Below are 22,763 nucleotides of genomic sequence, written 5' to 3' on the forward strand. Positions count from 1 at the left end.
GCGCCGCGGGCGCCTGCGACCCCGGCACCCGGTTCGACCGGGGAAGGCGCGAGGGGTGCCAGAAACGGATAATCCTGTCGGTCGCACTGGGCCGAGGACTTTCCGGCCGGCTGTTTGGTTTGGGGGATACAATTTCCCCTTTCCACTGAATTAGAGCCGGGTCGGCAGGTGGGAGGGGAGCGGCCGGCGTTTTCCAGTTCCTCCTCCCGCCCGCGCTCCCTGGCGAGTTTCCACTTGTTGTGGGAAAGTCGAGGTGGAGCGTCAGAGGGGCGACCGGAACCGGGGCCGGCCGGCCGCCCGCGGCACTCGGGCACGGTCGGCCCGGGCGGCCGACGCGCAGCGGAGGGCGGAGGGCGGAGGGCAGGCGCGCTCCGAGCACGGGTGCGCGGCGCGCGGGGCCGGCCGTTCCGGGCCGCGGTCGGGCGGAGGAGGGGACCGCCGGTGCCCGGCGCGAGCCCACCCATCCGGCTCACCGCCCCCCGCCCGCGGGACCCCCGCCTGCCCCAGCCGTGCAGTCACCTGTTTCGCTCCGCGCAGCGCCATCGCCGCCCCTGTGGCTGTCGCCGCCAGCTCCTAGCTCCGCCATGGTGCTCGGATGACGCGCTTCGAGAGCCGCTCCGCCCTCTTCCTCGGCTTCGCTCCCGCCGGCCCCCCGCCTCCAGGGCCCGCGGCCCAGACAGGTGAGCGCTGTCTAGGGAGGGCGGAGGGAGGAGGGCGGAGGGAGGAGGGAGCGTGAGCCTGCCGGCTGCGAGCAGCTTGAGACCGACGCGCGGGCGCGCCCCCTCGCGGGCAGGTGCGGCGTGGCAGCCGCTCCGACCGACGCTGCGGGGTGTGGGCCGCGAGGGCGGCGGGCGGAGCCAGGCACCTGGCCGGGAGCCCTTGCCCACCCCTGAGACGGCTGCGGGCTCCTCGAGGTCTGGAGGTGGGGCGACGACGCTTAGTGGCGCCTGCGACCGGGCCGCCTGAGACTCAGCCGAAGTGACGCGAGGGCATCGGGACGCTCTGTTCCCCTCTGAACTCTGAAGCAGCCGGGTCAGTTTTGACTTGGCCAGGGCTAGAGTTCATGGTGACAGCCGCCAAGTGCATGATGCCACGTGGAAAGCTGAAGTACACGCCTGGATTCCACGCTGGGTTCGGGTTCCCATCCGCGTTTTAGGACGCCATTATCTTTTCAGCAGGCCTTTGTATCTGATGAGCCCCAGGGCACACAAGTTAGTGAAACTTATGCCCGGTGATGTGGCTTCTTGTTCTTGGTTTCCAATTAGCAACTACCTGGCGGACTTCTGGCTTGCTCAGGAAGACCAGGGAAAAAAGCAATAGGCAACAATATATATACATATGTATATAAAAGAAACATTATTAGCTGAGGAGAAACTCATTTCTGCTCTATTAGGCAAATAAACGATAAGCAACAAAATGCTGAGGGGAAAAAAAGTAGCTTGCATAAATGGAAACATAAGGAACAAAACTGAGCAGCGACCAGTTCCGCCTGGTTACACAGAAGTGCACTCCCACAGTCTCGGTTGGCTGAACATAACCAGGAGGTTCCCAACAATTTAAAACCCTTTCAAGGACTTCAGCAGAATCTGTTGAAGGCCCAAGAGTGCCTGGGAACAGTGTTGAGGTCTTGTTAGGGTGACAGTTCTCACCATCCTTGCATATAAACCCCGCCACTCAGCTCAGGGCTGGGCTGTTTTTATTTGGTTTCCTGGTTCACTGGCTGACTTGGTAGGGGTTTTAACTAAGGGACCCTGATGCCATGGTTTGCAGTAATGGATTTTCCCTTAGTGCCATTTCTATGGTGGGTTAGGCAAACTGATCGTTTAGCTATGAGATCTTCCTAAATCACATTCACATCACTCTTAACAGATGTCTAATCAATAAAAATAAAGTACCAGGTGGGTGGAGGTGGTTGTAGACCTCAGCTTGGGTCTCAGCAAAGACATTTTTTACTACATGAAGTCATCAGAGTTTGAGACACTTTCCTATGAACATCAGAAAGATTTTCTTAGTTGAATTTAAAGAGTTGAACTCTGGAAGAACATTGATTTACTCCCTACTTCAGTAAGCCCCTGAATTCTTTCTGTGATACATACACCCACCCCACCACAAAGTCAAGACTTAGTGGTGTTTGTGTGTGTCCTCTGTGGTTTGGTTTGTTTTGGGTATGTGCTTATCTCTTCTTGCATTCTTTTGCTAACTTATGTTTTAGTCTGTCACAAGTTACACAAAAGTAAGTGCTATAAGAAACACACCAAAATCCAGCACTTAAGCCCTGAATTGGCTATGTGTTTCAAACTTAACCCGGGGTCTGTAACAGGGCGAGCTGTCGAACAAAAATGCGGTAAGGGACAGTATCTGTTAAATGTCATACACCACCATGTTGTACTTCGTGCTGTACTTAGCACAGAGAAGCCATCTGTCTTGAGTTCCCACACCCATCTCAAAACTCTCCGAATAATCACAGTTCCCTTTTCCAGGAGGAGGAGCTGAACCTCCTGATGCCATCAGCCCCCCACCCCTCCCGCCTCCTTTGAAACCTCATCCCTGTCTTCTAAAATGCATCTCCATTCAGGGCCTCTCCCTCAACAAGTACATTTAGGGCTCTTTGATTCTGAAAATTTCTTCCCTTGACATCCCACCCGCCCAAATCTATTGTCATACATTTTGTTCACCAAAGATAATAAATGTACCATTGTCTTATTCTCTTTGTTTAACCAGCTTTATTAATCTTTCTTGCCTGTCTGTAAATAAACTTTCCAGGTCACAAAATCACATTTACCTATTATTATTTTTTAATCTGTTGTTCTCCTGAACTTCCTGCTGTACCAGATCCTCTGATAATCTTCCTCTTGGCTTACACCACTGGCCTGGTTTTCTCATTCCTCTGTGACCAGTCCTTTTGTCTCTGTTGCTGATTTAAATTCCTCCTTCCTCCCAAACCATCCCCAAGCCTTCCTTTTCCCAGAATTTTAGGCCCTACCTATCTCTCATAAGCCCTCACTTACTGTTATCCCCATCAAGGTGACTCCTAGATCCAGAATATATACTCTTGACCTCTGTCCTAACTTCCACCAGTACATTCTCAATGGTCTCTGCACATTTCTATCGGAATGCTCTGCCATTAGTTCATCATGTCTCAAAAAAGCTTCCCTTCAAACTTGCCTGTTTTCGAATTCTTCTCTTACTTACATAGCTTCAACATCTATTCTTTCCTCTTCCTTGTCATCACTGCCCAAATCATAGTTCCCAAATCTTGTCAACTCATGGTTTTAATTCTGCCCTCTCAATTCCTACTGCTCTGCTCCTGGACTCTCATTCACATCTGAATCAGTCTCTGAACCACTCTGTCCAGTTTCTGTTCTCTCTCATTTCTCCACTTCACTGGATTAATCTTCTCATAAACTACTTTACACTCACCCCTCCCTTGCTCAAAACCCTTTAACAGATTCCCCATTTCTACATAATTACATACCAACACAACTTCCCTCCGTGACCATCCCCCATCACACCCTGAGCTCTCTCCTATCCCACTTTCCACTTTTTATTTCTAGAACACCTATTTCCAGCCAAATATGAGTTAAAATTTTTGTATGGTCTAATGTAATATAAAAGTTGTTCACTTTCTCTAGAACGTCTCGCAAATCCCCGCTTTCTGCCTTTGTTCTTGGAACTCTCTACCCTGATTGACTTCCCCAGTCCTGAGTTATTGAATTCCTTCTTTCTGATGCCCTGGTTGAGGTCTTCCTCCACGGCCCTGGCCCCCAGCCAGCTTGTCCTCTGAAGCTCTCCAGGGGGTTTGGGTTTGCATTCATCTGGCCTTTCGCATAGAGTAGGTGTGATTTGTTATTGCAGATCTGTCTCTTCAATCTGATATGAGTTACTTGTTGGCAGGGACTTTGTCATATCAGATTGAAGACATATACAGTGTCTGTAAAGTCTGAAGCCATCAATTATTGTCCTTGTTTACAAATCGCAGATGTCCTTGATGACATAATGTGTGTTGCATGCCTTCTGAACCAGATAGGTATCATGCGTGTCTCTCCTGCTGCCACATTGCCTCACACGCAGCAAATTCTGGTTTTGTTTCTCTTATGGGGCTGTCTCCACCACCCATGCGTAACTGTTCTGGTACAAATCATCTTTCCAGGCACAGCTCTGAACCTCGCTTCTCTGGAAAGCTTTCCTTGACCCTCCTACCCCTTGGCGGTCAGCTGTAACTGTAGCACTTACTGCATGTACTATTGTTTCTGCTTTGCCTCTATCCCACCTCTGACAGTGAACTCCAGGGGGCAAGAACTGTGTCTTGTTCATGCACCACAGGATGTAGTACCCAATAAGTATTTCATAACTACTTCTGAATGAATGATAAGAGGTAACAGTAACAGGCAGTGTCTGATTGCTTACTATCTGCCAAGCATTGCACTAGGCATCTTGTCTGCATGATTTTATTTAAATCTTACAACAGCCCTATGAGGAAGGTACATGACTTCCCCCATTTCAGAAGAGGAACCTGAGACTTAGAGAGGTTAATCAATCTGCCCAAGGTCAAAAGGGAAAGTGATGGTCTTGCTCCAGGCCTATGTGTCTAGACTCTTGCTACACCAAATGGAAAATGAATAGTAACCATCTTACTACCACCTCCATGGAAAGCGGCTCTATTTCTCTGTCCAGGCGTCTCTTGGAATAAGAAGGTGGGACTTGATACTATTAAATCATCTGCAGAGCTTTTTAAAAATAGGATATATGGGCCTTACCCAATGGTCATTGTTTATTACCCAAACCAATAAACACAGTTTCTCTAAGGTGGTGGCATCTGTATATTTTATTTTTATTATTTTTTTAAAGATTTTATTTATTTATTTGAGAGAGAGAGCACGAGTAGGGGGAGGGGCAGAGGGACAAACGGACTCCCTGCTAAGCAGGGAGCCCCATGCGAGTTTTCATCCCAGGACCCTGAGATCATGACCTGAGCCTAAGTCAGATGCTTAGCCAACTGAGCCACCCAGGTTCCCCTCATCAGTATATTTTAAAAAGCATCCTGGTAATTTTAATGTGAAGCTGGGTTGAGAGTCACTGTCCTAGATTGATGCCAAACGTCTTTAAAGTGAAACCTTTAATGGAACTTGGGCCATAATGGAACTGCCTTCTTTTGTGACTGAGGCCCACAGTTCTGACAAAAACCTAATGATGCTGGCCTGGGAATGTATTATGAACCATGCAGGAATAGAGGAACCCACAAAGCCCACAAAGATAAGGTAGGAGGAAGATCCCAAGGAAAGACCCTATCATTAAAGAATTGGTTGAAGATGGGTAGCTTGATCCCATGCACAATCTAAAAGAAGCACCTTGCCATTGGAACTGGGGAGATGAGGGCGCCTGGGTGGCTCAGTTGGTTAAGCGATTGCCTTCGGCTCAGGTCATGGTCCCGGGGTCCTGGGATCGAGCCCCGCGTCGGGCTCCCCCTGCTCTGTGGGGAGCCTGCTTCTCCCTCTGCCTCTGCCTGCCACTCCCCCTGCTTGTGCTCTCGCTCTCTCTGTGTCAAATAAATAAATAATCTTTAAAAAAAAAAAAAAAAAGAACTGGGGAGATGAACTGTGGCTTAATTAAGAACTACCCTGTGTTGGGGATGCCTGGGTGGCTCAGTCAGCTAAGCGACCGACTCTTGCTTTTGGGTCAGGTTGTGGTCCCCTCCTGCTCATGCTATCTCTCTAAAATAAGTAAACAAATCTTTAAAAAAACAATTACCCTGTGTCAATATGAATGAAATGACATATCATTTAATTTACACCTCATCTCCTTTGAACTTTCCCCACAGGTTACAAGAGGCAGCTATCTGTCCTTGAGATTGGGATGTAAAAAAAGATGCAGCTATGTTGTTGCAAGTATCCAATGAGAAAATAAGGTGAGAACTTTCTGTGCAGTCTAATGCAATACAAGATATATCGGACCTTGATTTTCACATAGAAATAAAGATGACTCCTGTTTTCTCAAAGATTTATGTATGGGTCAAGTCATGATGCACGAACAGCTCTATGTTAGTTCTGTCCTGTATAATAAGCAAGTTCCTCTGTATCTAAGAATTTTGTGTTTATCTCATCCATCTAAGAGCTTCAGACTTCACCCTATTAATATGGGCAGGCTTCTAAACTATGATATTCAGCTTCAAATAAAAACATTTCCCTCCAATACGAGAACTAAACTATTAAGGAGACAGAAAATACAGTATTCTCCGCTGGGATGCTATGTGCAGACCCTCTGAGATACACAGTAGTCACTCAAGATAACTTGTGGCCTTGAGAAAAAGCACAGGGACTTTCTTTTATGTAAATTCTTCTTTTCCTTAACCCTCTCTCTTACCACTCTGGTGCCCTGAGGGACAGCTTGCAGATCACCTGTTCTTTGATTACTTGACTAGAAGACAGATTCTATTTAATAGAAGAGCGGAAGAAACAACTAGAAGTTTGACACAGTAGTTTATCTGGTTTGTCCAAACAAAATAAGAATTCTTTAGAATTTATCGAACAGTACGTTAAGAGTCTTTTTACTTTTTAGAGTAAATATGACAAAATGGATAGCTTTAGAACAAGCTAACATTACTATAATTCAGACATGTGCAACTGGTACAGTTCAGTAGTACAAACACGACTCAAATGAACGTACTATGCGCCAGAAACTTAAGTTACAAAATAGAGTCAATATTACAATTAATACACATAGGTAAGTAAAAACCACTGCTTCTCGGATTCTACACACTTAAAAAAAAACATAAACTTTACACAATTGAAATTATGCATTTCTACTCAGAGTATCTTACACACACACATAAGCCTAAAAAGTTATGGTCACATTTTGGTTTTGTTCCAGTGATGCACAATCACATGAAATGTTCTATCCGTTTCGTGTAAAAGAGACATTTGGCCGAAGTGCAACAGCTGCTAAGTTAAAAATATTTCCATAAAAATGTTTAGACTAAAATAATCCCAAGCATCCTGATGTTTAGGATTATTTTTGAGAGTCCTTACAAAGAATCCTTATGAATTGTAGAAATAGAAGCAGTTAGGAAATTTCAGTGTATTTTGTCTTTTTTTTTTTTTTCTCCTTTTAACACAAGTAAACAAATACTGGATTTAAAGTGCAGCTTCTTTCTCCTCTCTCTTAGGTTCTCCCTCCCCTGCGAAGATCAGTTCTGTCTGTTAGAATCTCCACGGAAGGCTGGAAACCAACTGAGCGACAGTCAAGTCTGTGTGTCTCGGAAGTCAGTGATGGCCTTCCACAGTGTGCAAAGCATCCCTCCCCTGTTTAAAGACACAAGAACATGGGGAACAGAACACCTCATTTGAAACATTGCCCTTGATATATACAAGTGACTTCTTCGTCTCTAGCTGCTCTGATCAGAACACAGAGATCCCAAAGTCTTATGGGTCCTCATGTATTCTTTCTATGTTTTGTCATTGCCCTTCCCTGCCTTTCCTTTCCACTCCCACAGACTACCAGTTCCCAAAGCATCATTGCAGATTTTCAGCACGTTTGAAATGGGTCTTTATAGAATTCTGTGTGAGTCAGTAATGCATATGCTTGGCCTGATAGAGAAAACTATAAGAAACTGTATCACTTTATATGTGGTACGTGGATGGCAAATCAGCACCTATCCTATTATTTCTAATAATTTGTTTTAAAGATTTTATTTATTTGAGAGAGAGAGTGAGGGAGAGAGTGCACGAGAGGGGGTAGGGTAGAGGAAGAAGCAGACTCCCCACTGAGCAGGGAGCCCAATGTGGGACTGGATCCCGGGACTCCAGGATCATGACCCGAGCCGAAGGCAGTCGCCTAACCAACTGAGCCACGCAGGCACCCCTATTTCTAATAATTATGGCACAATCATGAACTAAATGAGAGCATTTGTTTAAGGCAGCTTTAAAATAACTGCATGGCCTCCGTCTACTCTATTATCAAGAAATTCTTTGAGTTGATTTGCATTTACAAATATAGAAATAGTGGTTTTAAGAGTGCCCAGTAATAGCTTGGCGCAACAAACTCAGTTTACTCAAAGCAAATGCAAACCAGAGAACGGGGCCCAGGACTGCTGAGATGGTTAGATCTGGTGAGGGGCCCAGCCAGGGCAGGAACCCAGACTTCTCAGCCCAGCGCTCTTTGCATCATGAAAAAGGAAGAGAAAGAAAAGTGGTACCTTAGTCTGAGGCATTTTAAATCATCACGTGTAACATAGTAGAGAACATCCTCTAGTGAATAATCCTCAGCCAAAAACTGTGGAGAAAGTAAAATATGCACAAAAATAAGATGTTTTATACACCATTAAGAAATCGTAAACTCCATAATATAAACGTTGGCAATAATTTAGAAATGAATCTAAAAGGAAGTCTACCAGAAACATAATCTTTTGGAAAACAAACAAACAAAAAAACATAATCTTCTGGAATTATTAAGAAAAAGTCCCTCCTGTTACAAAATAATTACAAAGAAATACATCCATATGACTTCCAAATGCATAAAGATTACAAGCAACACAATTTCTGATAGGCCTTCTAATGAACAGATAAAACTCATTTGTAGTTACATCTGCTGTTCATAACATTTATATATTTTACTTATTTAAATTCAATTAGTTAACATGTAATGTATCATTAGTTTCAGATGTAGAGTTCAGTAATTCATCAGTTGTATATAACACCCAATGCTCATTACAATATGTGCCCTCCTTAATGCACATCACCTTGTTATCTCATCCCCCCCCCAACAATGTTTATATTTGAGGTTTGTTGCTGTGTAGCTTTATTTTTCTCAAGTGGATTAAAAAGTGTTCCTGGAAAGGTATTGTTTACACTTAATTTCTGGACTTATTTTTCATAGCTAATAAAAGGTACTTTTTAAAAATAATTACTATAAAATCAGAGTCCTAAATTTAAACTGAAGCTATAATTTTAAATAAAAAAAAGTCAATGATTTAGTGGATCATCAATTACTACTCCTTAATTGTGGAGTCTTAGTTTGAGGAATAAATATTTCAGAGAACTTGAATGGATGCATCATTCTCCATAAGCAAGAGAGCTGTTTAAATTTATGTAGCAGTAATTTGTTCAATTTAGATTTCTAAGGAAACCCTAAATATTATTTAGTAGCCCAATGAATTATCAAGTAAAGAGAAAAAAAATCTGTATTCTTAGTTACTTAAAAAATTTAAACACAAAACTAAAGCTAGTTTAATATTGTATTGGGGCCCTTTCTATAAAATAATAAAAAATACAATCTCTTTTTGTGTGTATGTGTGTATACATGTATGTAATCTTCAAACATAAGTGCTACTTCTGCTGATTACCAAAGTGTAAGGAGCAGAGGGAAATTAGGTTATTACAGATTTGAAAGTGTTCCTGACACAAGTTGACAGACTAGATCTATTTTATTAAATATCAATAAATAGCCACTGCCCAGTAGAGTCTAATAATGTGAGAGAACTAAAATGTTAAACAAAAGAGAGAATTAGAAACTTTACAATTTTAGTTTTGTCTTGATTTTTCCACTCTTCCTTATTTTCAGTTCAAAAATACAAAAACTCCTCAGGGGTCCTGGACTACAGAGCTTTTGCCCGCCTCATTGTTTTTGCACATACAGCAGCCCGACCCCTGAATGATTTTTCCCTCCTCACTCCCCTCCCCAAATACACATACAGATGGCTTGGTTTATTCCTACGTATGCCTTTAGATTTCAGCTCATTCACCACCTTCGGCGAAAACCTTCCCTAACCTCTTCCTCTCTCTGTCTCCTAACACTTGATTACCTTTCCTTCACGGAGTTTATCAGGGTATCACTACGCTTTATCTGTGGAATTATTTGATGACCATCTGCCGACCCTAGTCTGTAAGCCACAGGGGGGCTCACCAGTGTGTATGCCCTGTGCCTCGCACACAGTAGGCACGCAACATTATGGGGTGAAAGAAAAGCTTGTCCCATGGATAGTTTTCTTTACCCGACTTATAGTGTCTTCATCAGCTCCCTTTTCTCTCAGCCACTCAGTAAGTTCAGACTCTTCAGTATTTGTGCCAGGAGAACCCCGGGGGCATATGGGCAATCCAGGAATATCTAGGACAGAATTGGGAAGGGAGGGACATTCTTAGCTTCTCCTTACAGCGGCCATCTGAGACCTCCGCAGTCAACAGACATTTATTAATACTTTAGAAGATTTTGCTCTATCAGAAAATAATAGAAACAGTCGAGATTGGCAGTATAAATGGTAATATAAACAAAACTCTTGAAGACTACTGATAAATGGAGAGGCAGAAGCAATAACGTAATGATATTCCCACCTCATACTTTCATATCAATTATATAGTTTCTTAGAATAAACTAGTTTCACCAAAATTGTACTGTGGGTTTTTCATGTGACAAACACGAGCATAATTAGCCAAAAACTATATAATCATATAATAATCTCTTTTTTCACTATTTGCAATAATATGGGAAAAAAAAACACCCCAGGATATACAGAATACAAATGCATAAATGGCCAAAAATAGTATTTTATTCTAGTAGTCTCATTTGAACATTACAAAAAAATAACAACCAAAAAAGTGTTAGAGCCCTATTTACCGCAACTAATCTCAGGAAAAGATGACCATGAATCATCTTATTTGAAATTAAGTTATATCGAAATTATAGTTTGCTGCAATTAAGAATTGGGTATTTCTTAAAAGCAATTTCTGCTTGTAATCGTGGCACAAGTGACAGAGGCCAATTAAACCATGAAATAAAACTGCCTGTTGGCTTCCTACCCTTTTTGTGGCAGCCTGGTTTAACAGTATCACTTTAAAATTTCCTACTATTCACCTATTGGTTGGGACTTAAGCTTCAGGTGTTTAATTTCTTGGTCTTTTTCTTCAATAGCTCGATGAAGTAGTGCTTGTAATTCTTTCTCTTTCCGAACCAATTCTTCCAGTAATCTGTAAAAGAAAATTATATTGGTTGACAGGATAATAAAGCTGGAGCAGCCAGAGTGACCTTCTAGATCTGGACTTTGCAAGCTCTAAGGAACATAGACATCCCTGGGATTTTATTGCAATGCAGATTCTGATCCAGTAATTTTGGGGGTAGGTCTGAGATTCTGCATTGCTTCTTTTTTTTTAAGTTTATTTATATATATATTTTAGTAATCTCTATACCCAACATGGGGCTTGGACTCACAACCCAGAGATCAAGAGTTGCATGCTCTTCCAACTGAGCCAGCCAGGTGCCCCATGATTCTGCATTTCTAATGAGCCCCTCCAGGTGATACTCATGTTGCAGGTCCATAGACCCCCATGTTGAGTAGTGAAGTTCTAGAAGGCTTGTACTTCCAGACAAGAATTCACCACCCCAATTGTCTGCCAAAATCTTCAGAGATATTTTATTGTTTCTTTTTATGACCATAAATGGCAAATAAATAAAGTAAAATAAAATATATATGTTAACAGAGCTGTATTTTACATGTATGACCCTTCATCAAAAAAAGTTGATGATGAATGATATAATAATCAATGCAAAGCAGAAAGGCAGTCATTTTTTTTAACTGAAAATTTGAGAAATAAACTATAGGTGAGGTCCCCTATAGTACTCAGTAAATGGTAATGGTTGTTGCTAGGATTGTTGAGGATGTTACTATTATTCCTCTCCCTTCTAAGGGGACTGGTGAAGTGGGTAAAAGGATAGCTGTGTTCCTGGTACATTCAGTTCTTAGTTGGCATCTGATGCATTCTCCAAAGAAACAAGGAGAAACTAACATATCCTTTACATCAGAGTTCTTATTCATGAAAGGTTCACTATGCAACTAAGAGCCAACTGGTTTCCTACTCACCATTTCTAACGCTGTTCTCTGAAAAAATACTCCAAGTTAGAAAGGGAGGTGCTCTGATTTTTTTTTTTTTAAAGATTTTATTTTTATTTGACAGAGAGACATACAGCGGGAGAGGGAACACAAGCAGGGGGAGTGGGAGAAGGAGAAGCAGGCTTCCCGTGGAGCAGGGAGCCCGATGTGGGGCTCGATCCCAGGGCCCCGGGATCATGACCTGAGCTGAAGGCAGACGCTTAACCGACTGAGCCACCCAAGCACCCCGATGCTCTGATTTTTTAGAAAACTATCGTTGGGTGACTTGGATTCAGAATTTTAAGTTAAGGTACATAATTATTCATAAGATCATCAAGATAAATTGTTGCATACCCTACAGTTCTTAGCAAACTGTATTTATTTAATTTTCTCAGTATGGATAGATTTAACTCAGGACCAGATTCCATTCCAAAAGTTTGTTTCCGCTTCAGTTGGCATGTTCTGAAGGCAGCAACTGAAAGACGGCCCTGGGCTTGAATCTTGGTTCAGCCCCACACTTCCTATGTTAACTTTGACAAATCACTTAACGCCTCTGGCCGTCAGTTTTCTCACCTGGAAAAGAAAAGTAAAACTTCCCGAAAGAATGACTGCGAACGTTCAGTGAGACAGCTATAGCTAACGACGTGCCAGGACAGCACCTGACCGTCAGGGAGGGCGATTCTTTCCCCAGCCACAGCCTCGGGCCTGGGGCTCAGGAGGGGCTCCTCCTCCTTTCCCACAGGACAGAGATGTGAGGCCCTTAGGAGAAAGGATTGGGGTAGAGTGGGTCGTAGAGGCGGGACGAAAAGGAAGACTCTCTAGGGGCAGCCAGAGAAGGTGGTTTGAGGAAGACAGATTGTTTAAAGACAGGAAAGTAAGCAGCGCACAGTCAGGTGGATTGAGCAGCAGGAACCGAGGGCCAGAGGAAAGCAGAGGATCGAAGGAGATGTTTATCACTCCAGCAAGAACAATACTCTAGGAAATGGACAGCAAGCTCAGCAGGAATTTTTAAGGTGGCAATTTCTTGGCCTAGTAAGTATTTTGGTCTTCCTTGATGATTTATATGTATGGAATACTGATGGCGTATTCTTACTATTTTTTTTAAAGAACACAGTGACTTTTTCTAGAATTTAACCTATGTGTATCTAGACTACGTATTTTCTTTTTTTTTTTTTAAGATTTTATTTATTTATTTGAGAGAGAGAGAATGAGAGAGAGCACATGAGAGTGGGGAGGGTCAGAGGGAGAAGCAGACTCCCTGCCGAGCAGGGAGTCCGATGTGGGACTCGATCCTGGGACTCCGGATCATGACCTGAGCCGAAGGCAGTCGCTTAACCAACTGAGCCACCCAGGCGCACCCTACATGTTTTCTTTTTATCTTTAAAAGTCATGCTAAGCGAAATACGTCAGTCAGAGAAAGACATGTATCATATGATCTCACTGATATAAGGAATTCTTAATCTCAGGCAACAAACTGAGGGTTGCTGGAGTGGTGGGGGGTGGGAGGGATGGGGTGGCTGGGTGATGGACACTGGGGAGGGAGGGTATGTGCTATGGTGAGCGCTGTGAATTGTGTAAGACTGTTGAATCACAGACCTGTACCTCTGAAACAAATAATACATTATATGTTAAAAAAAATAATAAAAGAAGAAGATAGTAGGAAGGGAAAAATGAAGGGGGGAAAATCGTAGGGGGAGACAAACCATGAGAGACTATGGACTCTGAGAAACAAACTGAGGGTTCTAGAGGGGGTGGGGTGGGGGGATGGGTTAGCCTGGTGATGGGTATTAAGGAGGGCATGTATTGAATGGAGCATTCGGTGTTATACGCAAACAATGAATCATGGAACTCTACATCAAAAACTAATGATGTATGGTGATTAACATAACATAATAAAATAAAATTTAAAAAATAATAATTAAAATAAAATAAAGGGGACTAATATAACACTGTATATTAGCAACTGGAATGAAAATAAAAACTTAAAAAGAGTATTAATACATGAATAAATAAGTAAATATTTATTAAAAAAAAAAAAAAAGCCAGAACTTAACTTTGGAAGCAGAGTGCTGACAGGTCACTTCATTTGTCCCAAATCCTGCTCCCCAAAATTATTTATTTACCTAGTCCACCAGTTTTATTTTCACTTTGTCTTCAGTTAAGAGGGAAGTTCTTCAAAATTAAGGCAATTGCCTGCCTTTCTGTTCCAGAAAACTTTGGCAAGCATCTGCTCTGAGGTCAATTTTTTAACTCAGATGGGTGGGGGTGGGTAATTCCAGAATCGTATGATAGATAAGCAGTCAGCTCTGTGTTGGTTACATTTTAGCTAGCTCTGCATTACTGTCCTACAACACTGTCTCAACCACTGGTGTGAAGTGCATTATTTCCAGAACATTTTATGTAAACATACCCCGAAATATAAGTAAAACAGACATTCTAAAGCCACCTTGTTATTTTCTCTATTTGGTATTATTATTGGTGATCTAGTAATCAAGAGCTGGATAAACCTGATTTACCTTCATCAGTGATTATCTAAATATAAGCTTAAGATTTCTAACATGAGGGCTATAGCCTTCCTAAAAACATACTAACATTTCCTCTAAGTTTATTTTGCCATATATGAACTTTTTTAAAAGGACTTATTTATTTTTTTAAAACATTTAAAAAAATATTTTATTTATTTGACAGAGAGAGAGAGTGAGCACAAGCAGAGGGCATGGCAGGCAGAGAGACAGGGAGATCTGCTGAGCGAGGAGTCCCATGCGGGACTGGATTCCAGGACCCCGGGATCATGACCTGAGCTGAAGGCAGATGCTTAACCGAATGAGCCACCCAGGTGTCCCATATTTATTTTAGAGAGAGAGAGAGAGAGAGAGAGAGAGAGAGAGTGTGTGTGTGTATGGGCAGGGGGAGGGGCACAGGGTGAGAATCTTCCAGCCAACTCCCCACTGAGTGAGGAGCCTGAGGTGGAACTCGCTCTCAGGACCCTGAGATGATGAGCTGAGCTGAAACCAGGAGTGGGAAGCTGAACCGACAGAGCCACCCAGGCGCCCCAGTAATGTATGAACTTCTATATATCAAATAATATTCAACTGAAAATGATACAGACATGATCAGTCTCTCATTTCTTTTTTTATTTTTATTAAAAAAAAATTTTTTTTAAAGATTTTATTTATTTATTTATTTGAGACAGAGAGAATGAGAGAGAGAGAGCACATGAGAGGGGGGAGGGTCAGAGGGAGAAGCAGGCTCCCTGCCGAGCAGGGAGCCCGACGCGGGACTCGATCCAGCGACTCCAGGACCATGACCTGAGCCGAAGGCAGTCGCTTAACCGACTGAGCCACCCAGGCGCCCCAGTCTCTCATTTCTGCTGCTTAGTACCAGTACGAAGGCAGCTACCTTTTTTTTACATCACGGGTGAGGTGAATCTTGTGCCTCGTCTCCTTTCTCTGGGGGCGACAGGGAGGAGCTGTGCGAGGTACTACTCGAAACAGACAAAGGAGGCTCATAATCTTGTAGATGTCACGGATGTAAGGGTAAATAGGTAGGGAAAAAACATGAATGCGGGCTGTTGTGAGAAATGCAACAACACACTCCAGAAATACGGCAAGTCGTAGCCCTTTCAACAGACGTGGGGGAAGCAGGCCCGCCGCCCCCGCGGCCCTCGGAAGAGCGGCCCTTCCCGCCCGCGGACGGCGCAGGCGCGCAGACAGGGGGCGGGGACAGGATGGAAACCGGGGTGACTCGAGCGGTGTGAGGAGAGAAGGAAGAGGCTGCGCTCAGCTGAGGCAGGTTCTATTGACACAAGCCAGGGCATATAGACAGAAGGTCTGAAGGCCAGAGGCACAAATAGACCAGCTCATTGGTAAATGAAGTAGCTTTATTGCCTGTACGATTCTGACCATGGGTGGAGGAGGAGTTTGGGGGTCGGACCCGAACAGTAGCGAGTGAACATTCCTCCTCCAGAGATCAGAGAGGGGTATAAAAAACAACTCCTTCTAGGATTGGGTGACAGAGGGAGTAAACTAAAAAATAGGACTAAAATTAACAACTACTATAACGGATGCAGTGTCATGACTGGGGTATTGCTTGAGGAAATGAGGGACACCAAGGATGTCACGGGAGAAGTCTCAGAGGAGGAAGGACACAAAGTCTTCCACTAAATAGTAGCGATGCCAAGTAAGAGCTGGGTTTCCAAGGACAAGATTAGGATCTGGAGGCCAGAAAGCCATTTTCCCTCTTATTCAGAAAGATTTCTCTATGTAAACCGTAGATGGTATGTATGGATTTACTCAATCATGCAACCAAAATTCATGTTTCTGAATACAACATGAGCTTTGTACTACTTGTACTAAGCTCGATATTCAAGCTTAACTTTAAAAACCTAAACTTATGACAAGAAATAAAATGTTTTATCTTCCTGGTGAACAAGATTTTTAACTAAATATTTGAACAACTGTTATTGATTCACTCCAAAAAAAAAAAAGGGTTCACTATAAACCCAGAGTCGTAAAGTCAGTTGCTCACATGTCAACTGTAGCCAGCACAGGAAGCTATAAATCAGAGACTCAGACCTTGAACGGTGCCAACCTCTGTGAAGAACAGGAAATATTTACTCTTCACTTAATAACCTGATCATGTGGATTCTATGTCACCAAATTCTCAAAGAAAAATTAAAGTTCAGATATGAAAGCGCATATTCAAAATAAAATAGGATCATAAATGTAGTCAACTGATCATCCTTTCAAGGTTCTTTTTAGAAAAGCAAAGCTTTAGCACTACTAAATCTATTCTCAAGAACAGAGATCTTCCTCTTCTAAAAGAACTTGATATTCCAAATCATGGGCTTTCAAGAACACGGATTTCCTGTCTGTCAGCTGCTTCTGGGATGGTACATAATGCTCTGAGTCTGTGTCCAAGACAGTCTCTGAGGTTACAACTACTTTGGAAATCTCAGTGTACTTGGAGATAAAGCAGAGATCAAAGAATGGTGCTGAACAAGGCTTGAATTGGTAGAGCAGAAAATGATTTTGACTAAAGAGACTAAGACAAATCTCTCTTGTTTGATAAAGAAAGATATCAAACCAAGTTTATGTGAATGGGATAAAGGAATCATTTTGTATTCTCTGGACCAAACTTTAATTTTTTTTGAGGGGGTGGGGGAAAGGGAGAGAGAAAATCTTAAGCAGGCTCCATGCTCAGTGTGGAGCCCAGAGCAGGGCTTGACCTCACGACCCTGAGATCATGACCTGAGCCAAAATCAAGAGTTGGATGCTTAACTGACGGAGCCACCCAGGTGCCCCATCTGTGGACCAAACTTTAAAATAGACCCAAAATACATGCACTTATATAAAAGGAAGGGAAAGGAACCCCACCCACGTCAGAATAGGACTTACCTATTAGTTTCTATTTTCATCCTTCCAAGTTGCACATTGAGGGACCGGTGAGCATTTTGGGAGTCGTGGGATACAGTAGAACTGAGCGTGCTCACCCCTGAGGTAGCCACAGCATCTTCAATGACAGCATGAGGTCTTCGGATAGTTTGGTTCAAAGGCCGTTCCTCATGGTCATCTTCTGCATCCAAGTCTTCTTGATCAGCGGTGTCACTCTCAGACGCGAGGCTGAAATGTGGCCTCAGTTCTGTTAGGCGTAACACCAACAACAGTGTTAATGACTTATGACGGACTGCTGTAACTTCTTCTGACATGAATGTCCTCTCCCCTGCTATCAATAAGTGTTCCAAACTGCTTTTCCAAGTGTAGGGATGGATTTCTGGGCATTAATTTACAGTTTTTGTTCCAGTGTATCTGCAAAATTCACAGGATGTATTGACGCAGAATGACCTAATTCAAACAAGAAAAATGGCCACACCACACAGGAGATATGTGGGAAAGGGTTCCTGGGTGGCTCAGTTGGTTAAGCGTCTGCCTTCGGCTCAGGTTATGATCCCAGGGTCCTGGGATTGAGCCCCACGTCGGGCTCCCTGCTCAGCAGGGAGTCTGCTTCTCTCTCTCTGCCTCTCCCCTTACTCGCGCTCACACTCTCTCTGTCAAATAAATAAATAAAATAAAGAGATACGGGGGGGGGGGGATGCGCAGGTGGCTCAGTCAGTTAAGTAGGTGTCTGCCTTTGGCTCAGGTCATGATCCCAGGGTCCGGGGATCGAGCCCTGCATCAGGCTCCTTGCTCAGCAGAAAGCCTGCTTCTCTCTCTGCCGCTCCCCCCTGCTTGTGCTCTCTCTCTCTCTGACAAATTAAAAAAAAAAAAGATGTGGGAAAATGCTAAAATCAGAAAGGCAATTATGTAAAAACCTGTTAATATAAACATTTGTTTATACAAGTAAAATTCATTTTTTATATTATGTAATATCTGGCAACTATTAACTCACTTAGAAATGAGGAAACTGAGATATAGTGAGATTATCTAAATAAAAGTAAATACACAGAATACTTTTTGCCCGTAATGGTCAAAGTGTAAGGGGATGGAGGGGGTCCTGAAAATGCAACATGTGCTTATATTCACTCTAGTAAGACTGGTTTTGACTATTGGCTTGATTCTTTTTTTTAAGATTTTATTTATTTATTTGACAGAGAGAGACAGCAAGAGAGGGAATACAAGGTGGGGGAGTGGGAGAGGGAGAAGCAGGCTGTCCGCTGAGCAGGGAGCCTGGATCATGACCTGAGCTGAAGGCAGATGCTTAACAACTGAACAACTCAGGCGCCCCTACTGGATTGATTCTCAGTGTGAGTCCTACTCTACCCTGTTGACTAACCACTGAAATTTTAAAGTGTAAAAGTGGTAAGTCTCCAACTTAAATACATCGCATGAGTTCATCAGCATGTCACTTCACAACTTGGATGATATCTTCCCATAGAAAACAATACTATAAATTGTGATTATGTTCTCAAGATGGACAAGAAAAAGGAATTACACTCATAATCTAAATAAAATCAGGGTAGCAGAAATACTGGATCTTGACTCCATATGCTATGGCACATCATGAAAGGCATGGAGAGTCTCTGCAGAAGAAAAGCACATTCATACAAGATTTTGCATTGATATCCTGCGGGCTCACAGACTCCCTGAAGCCTGTCCAAAGAGTCATGAACCCACAGGTTAAGAGCCCCTGGATGGGGAGATGGCTCCAGGGGGAGTGATAGAAGTCCCCATCCCACCACCACTAGCCACCAGGGCAAGGCAACCAAAGACTGACTAGTTAACAAATCCTCCAGCTAACTTTTCTTTCCTTACCTTATTGGACCTGTGTATGGTATTTTCTTCTAAATCTCTGGTTGCTGCTTTTCTTCAGATCTCTCTCTCTCTCTCTTTTTTTTTAATCTACCATCTGCCCCTTAAAAGCTGGAACCTGGAATTCTATCCTTCACTTTTTTATATCTCTACTTACTCTCCTGTTGCTAAGCTCATTGAAATCTATCAAGGCTAAGTACTTGTAATGTGTCGATGATAGACTATATTTCTAGCCCTGATCCTGTTGCATCCAATACTTCCTAGCTATTCTTGCTGGGCAGGCACTTCAGATTCAACCATCTAAAAAAACCCCCTCATCTCTTGCTCATAACAAAAATCAGGGTGCCCTTCTTCAGGGGCCGGGTTTATGGAGCTCTGCCTTCCTTGATCTCTCTTGTTTTTCTTACTTCTTATTGTAGTAAAAAATGCATGACATAATATTTACCACTTTCACCATTTCTACGTATCCAGTTCAGCAGCATTAAGTATATTTAGATTATACTCAAGCACTCTCTAGAGCTAGTTTTAAAGTTGCAAACTTTTTGTAAGTTTCATCTTGCAAAACTGAAACTCCATACTCATTAAATACCAACTCCCCGTTTCCCCCTACCCCCTGTCCTTGGCAACCACCATTCTACTTTCTGTTTCTGTGAGTTGGACTACTCTAGATACCTCATATAAGTAGAATCATTCAGTATCTGCCTTTCTGAGACTGGCTTATTACTTCACTTAGCATAATGTCCTTAAGTAGCATGTTTCAGAGTTTCCTTCCTTTTTAAGGCTGAATACTATTCCATTGCATGGATAGACCACATTTTGATTATCCATTCATTCGTCAGTGGACACTTGCGTTGGTTCCACCTCTTGGTATACTGTAAATAATGCTGTTATGAATGTGGGTATGCAAATCTCTCTTTGAGATCCTGCTTTCAATTCTTTCTTTGGATATAGATCCAGAAGAGGAACTGCGGGATCATATGACAATTCTAGTTTTACATTTTTTGAGGCGCCATGATGCTATTTTCCATGGTGGCTGTGCTGTTTGATAATCTCACCAAGAGTATACAAGGGATCTAGTTTTTCCACATCCTTGTTCTTTATCTCTTAAGGTTAACCAAGCCCCACCTCTACTCTGCTTTCTACATTATCTCTTTCCAAAATTCCATTTCCTAACTCATCTACACTACATCTCTATGTAGTGTAGCCTCACAATCAGGTGTTTTCCTTCTACAAATCCAGAACCTAGTACAGGGGTTAGGACATATTAGCCTCTCAAAAAAATGTTGACGGAATGGAAGAGTTATATTGCTAGGATTATTCGTATTTATAAGGGAACAAAGTAATTTTTAAAAATCTTACTTTTCAAATAACTTAGGGGCGCCTGGGTGGCTCAGATGGTTAAGCATCCAACTCTTGATTTTGGCTCAGGTCATGATCTCAGGGTCCTGAGATGGAGCCCTGCATCTGGCTCTGCGCTTAGATGGGAGTCTGCTTGAGATTCTCTCTCTCCCTCTTCCTTTGCCCTCCCTCTCCCCACTCCCACTCTCTCTCTCTCTAAAATAAATAAATAAATCTTAAAAAAAAAAAACAAGAAAAAATAATTTCAGGAAGTGCAGTTCTAGCTTAAGTTAGAATATAAGTTTAGGCCTTTTATAATTTTCTAAAATTATTCTTCAATTTCTTTTATGGTATCCAAACTGAAATTTTCAAAACAATTAAAAAGTTTTGTTGTGCTGTTGACTATCATCTCACTTTTGGGGAGGGAAACTTTCTGATATTTATTATTATATTTAAATACCCCCTTATATAGCCCTAACACTGTATACTTTAGCATTTTATGTATGTATAAACGACTGAAAAATTCTCTCAAATAATTTGAAGAAAGTAGAAAATTGTAAGCAAATGCAATACTTTGTTATTTTGGTCTTTTGTGGTGGCTCCCATCATCAAATTACACACTGTAAAATATGCAAGTGAGATGGAGCATCTGGTCTTTGTCCTCAAAGAGGTAACAACCTAAAGGACAGCTAGAAGGAATATACAGTAGAGCCATAAGAGCAGGTACAAAGATGACATGAAATTATAAGCGCAAATTAATGCAGCTAAAAATATCTTAGATGATCTCAGTTATAGACCTAGTTCATATGTAATTCACGTGTGCATGTATTAAGAATGCTAAGAGGTAAATAAAGCACATTTGCAATAACTAAATTCAGTGGTGGTTTACTCATGGATTGATTCATGGAAGCAGAAGAGCCTAAGCAGGATTCTGGAGGAGGGGAACACCTTGCTTGTGGGGAAAGGGGCAGAGGCATTTGAGAGAAGGAAGTTCAAATGATGGTCCAGAGCCCCCTGAGAAGAATGGAAGGCAGAACGGACTGTCAGGAGAGAGCCAAGTGTCAGGAGAAAACCAGGGGCCTGGGGGTTGGAGGGGGGAGCTGTAATGAGCGGGGAGTATTTAAGCCCATGTGTGGGAATTGAGAGCTGGTGCCTGTTTCTAATACAGCAAGATGGAATCAAACAACAATACTATTCCCACTTCCCTACCCCCAGCCACCACCCCAACTAGTTCTTTCCCCAGAGGGAAATAACCAGACCCAGCTTCTTTAACACAGGGTATTTCTGATACCAAAGATCACAATCCTTGTCAGTGTAGTGTATGACTCCTGCCTTAAGCTCAGATGGTACAGAATGCTGGTCATTTTACTTTAATGTGGACACCAGGCACATGAGTAGTTCAGCTGAACTGGTAATAATATCAAGTGCTTTAGCATTAAAAATCATTGCTAATGTAGGCAGTTTGCCTACATTATCAATTCTCTCTTGGCACTGCCAACATGGTCTCCATGCTCAGCATTTCTCCATCTGGTTACCCACAGCCAGACTGTAACAACGGATAGTCAGTGTTGCCAATCAGGGCAAAGCTGATTCCTGATGACAAGTGAGAAAAGAACCTGAGGGAAAAAAACTCTTAAGGGGCTTGCACTGTACTCTGTGTTCTGTGTGTTCTTTTTGGGAGAAAGATTGAACACTTTTTAATTTTTTACTTTTTATTTTTGAAATAATGGCAGAAGAACAAAAAGTTGCAAAAATGGCACAGAGAGTTCCTATATACCCTTCAGCGGCTTGCCCTAAACTTGACATCTTATACAACTGTGGCGCTAGGACCCAACCCGGGGAAATTGACTTTGCTACCATAACACTAAGTAATCTACAAACCTTGTTGAATTTCACCAGGTTTCCCACTGATGCCCTTGTTCTTGTTTATTTTAAGATTTTATTTATTTGACAGAGAGAGAGAGCACACAAGCAGGGGGAGTGGCAGGCAGAGGGAGAAGCAGGCTTCCCGCTGAGCAGGGAGCCCTACGTGGGGCTGGATCCAGGACCCCAGGATTATGCCCAGAGCCAAAGGCAGATGCTTAACTGACTGATCCACCCAGGCACCTCTGATGCCCTTGTTCTGAACCAGAATTCCACACTGCATTTGGTTATCATGTCTCCTTAGTCTCTTCCAGACTGAGACAGTACCCAGGTATTTCTTTGTCTCCCACGACCTCTACACTTTCGAGGAGTATTGGTCAGTTATTTTGTACTATGACCCTCATTTGGCATTCACCAATGTCTTGTCATGATGAGGTTGAGGCTATGCATTTTTGGCAAGA

At 42.7% G+C, this 22,763-nt stretch overlaps 2 protein-coding genes and 1 long non-coding RNA gene across 4 annotated transcripts in view; 1 reads left to right on the plus strand and 2 right to left on the minus strand.

Annotated features, from left to right (window-relative positions):
* The window catches only part of MAP7 (microtubule associated protein 7), a 171,748-nt gene extending 171,105 nt beyond the window's left edge, over positions 1-643 (minus strand). The window contains exon 1 of the mRNA XM_054505563.2: positions 520-643. Within this exon, the coding sequence (XP_054361538.2) occupies positions 520-586 (67 nt within the window). The 5' untranslated portion in view covers positions 587-643. The remainder of the gene's footprint in view (positions 1-519) is intronic.
* Positions 543-7,299, plus strand: LOC135365621 (uncharacterized). The gene is made up of 3 exons (XR_010413793.1): positions 543-680; positions 5,819-5,905; positions 7,163-7,299. It is a non-coding gene; the product is annotated as an uncharacterized LOC135365621 (long non-coding RNA).
* Positions 6,461-22,763, minus strand: part of MAP3K5 (mitogen-activated protein kinase kinase kinase 5) — a 194,524-nt gene continuing 178,221 nt past the window's right edge. For both annotated transcript variants that reach the window (XM_045865609.2, XM_064598140.1), the window contains 5 exons: positions 17,251-17,494; positions 10,843-10,955; positions 9,986-10,098; positions 8,192-8,268; positions 6,461-7,298 (listed from right to left, as the gene is read on the minus strand). In XM_045865609.2, coding sequence (XP_045721565.1) covers positions 7,238-7,298; positions 8,192-8,268; positions 9,986-10,098; positions 10,843-10,955; positions 17,251-17,494 — 608 coding nt within the window. In that variant the 3' untranslated portion in view covers positions 6,461-7,237. The remainder of the gene's footprint in view (positions 7,299-8,191; positions 8,269-9,985; positions 10,099-10,842; positions 10,956-17,250; positions 17,495-22,763) is intronic.

Source organism: Mirounga angustirostris, unplaced genomic scaffold, assembly GCF_029215605.1.
Source record: "Mirounga angustirostris isolate CCGP_5_RB_7025 unplaced genomic scaffold, mMirAng1.0.hap1 SCAF_8, whole genome shotgun sequence".
NCBI classification, from domain to species: Eukaryota; Metazoa; Chordata; class Mammalia; order Carnivora; family Phocidae; genus Mirounga; species Mirounga angustirostris.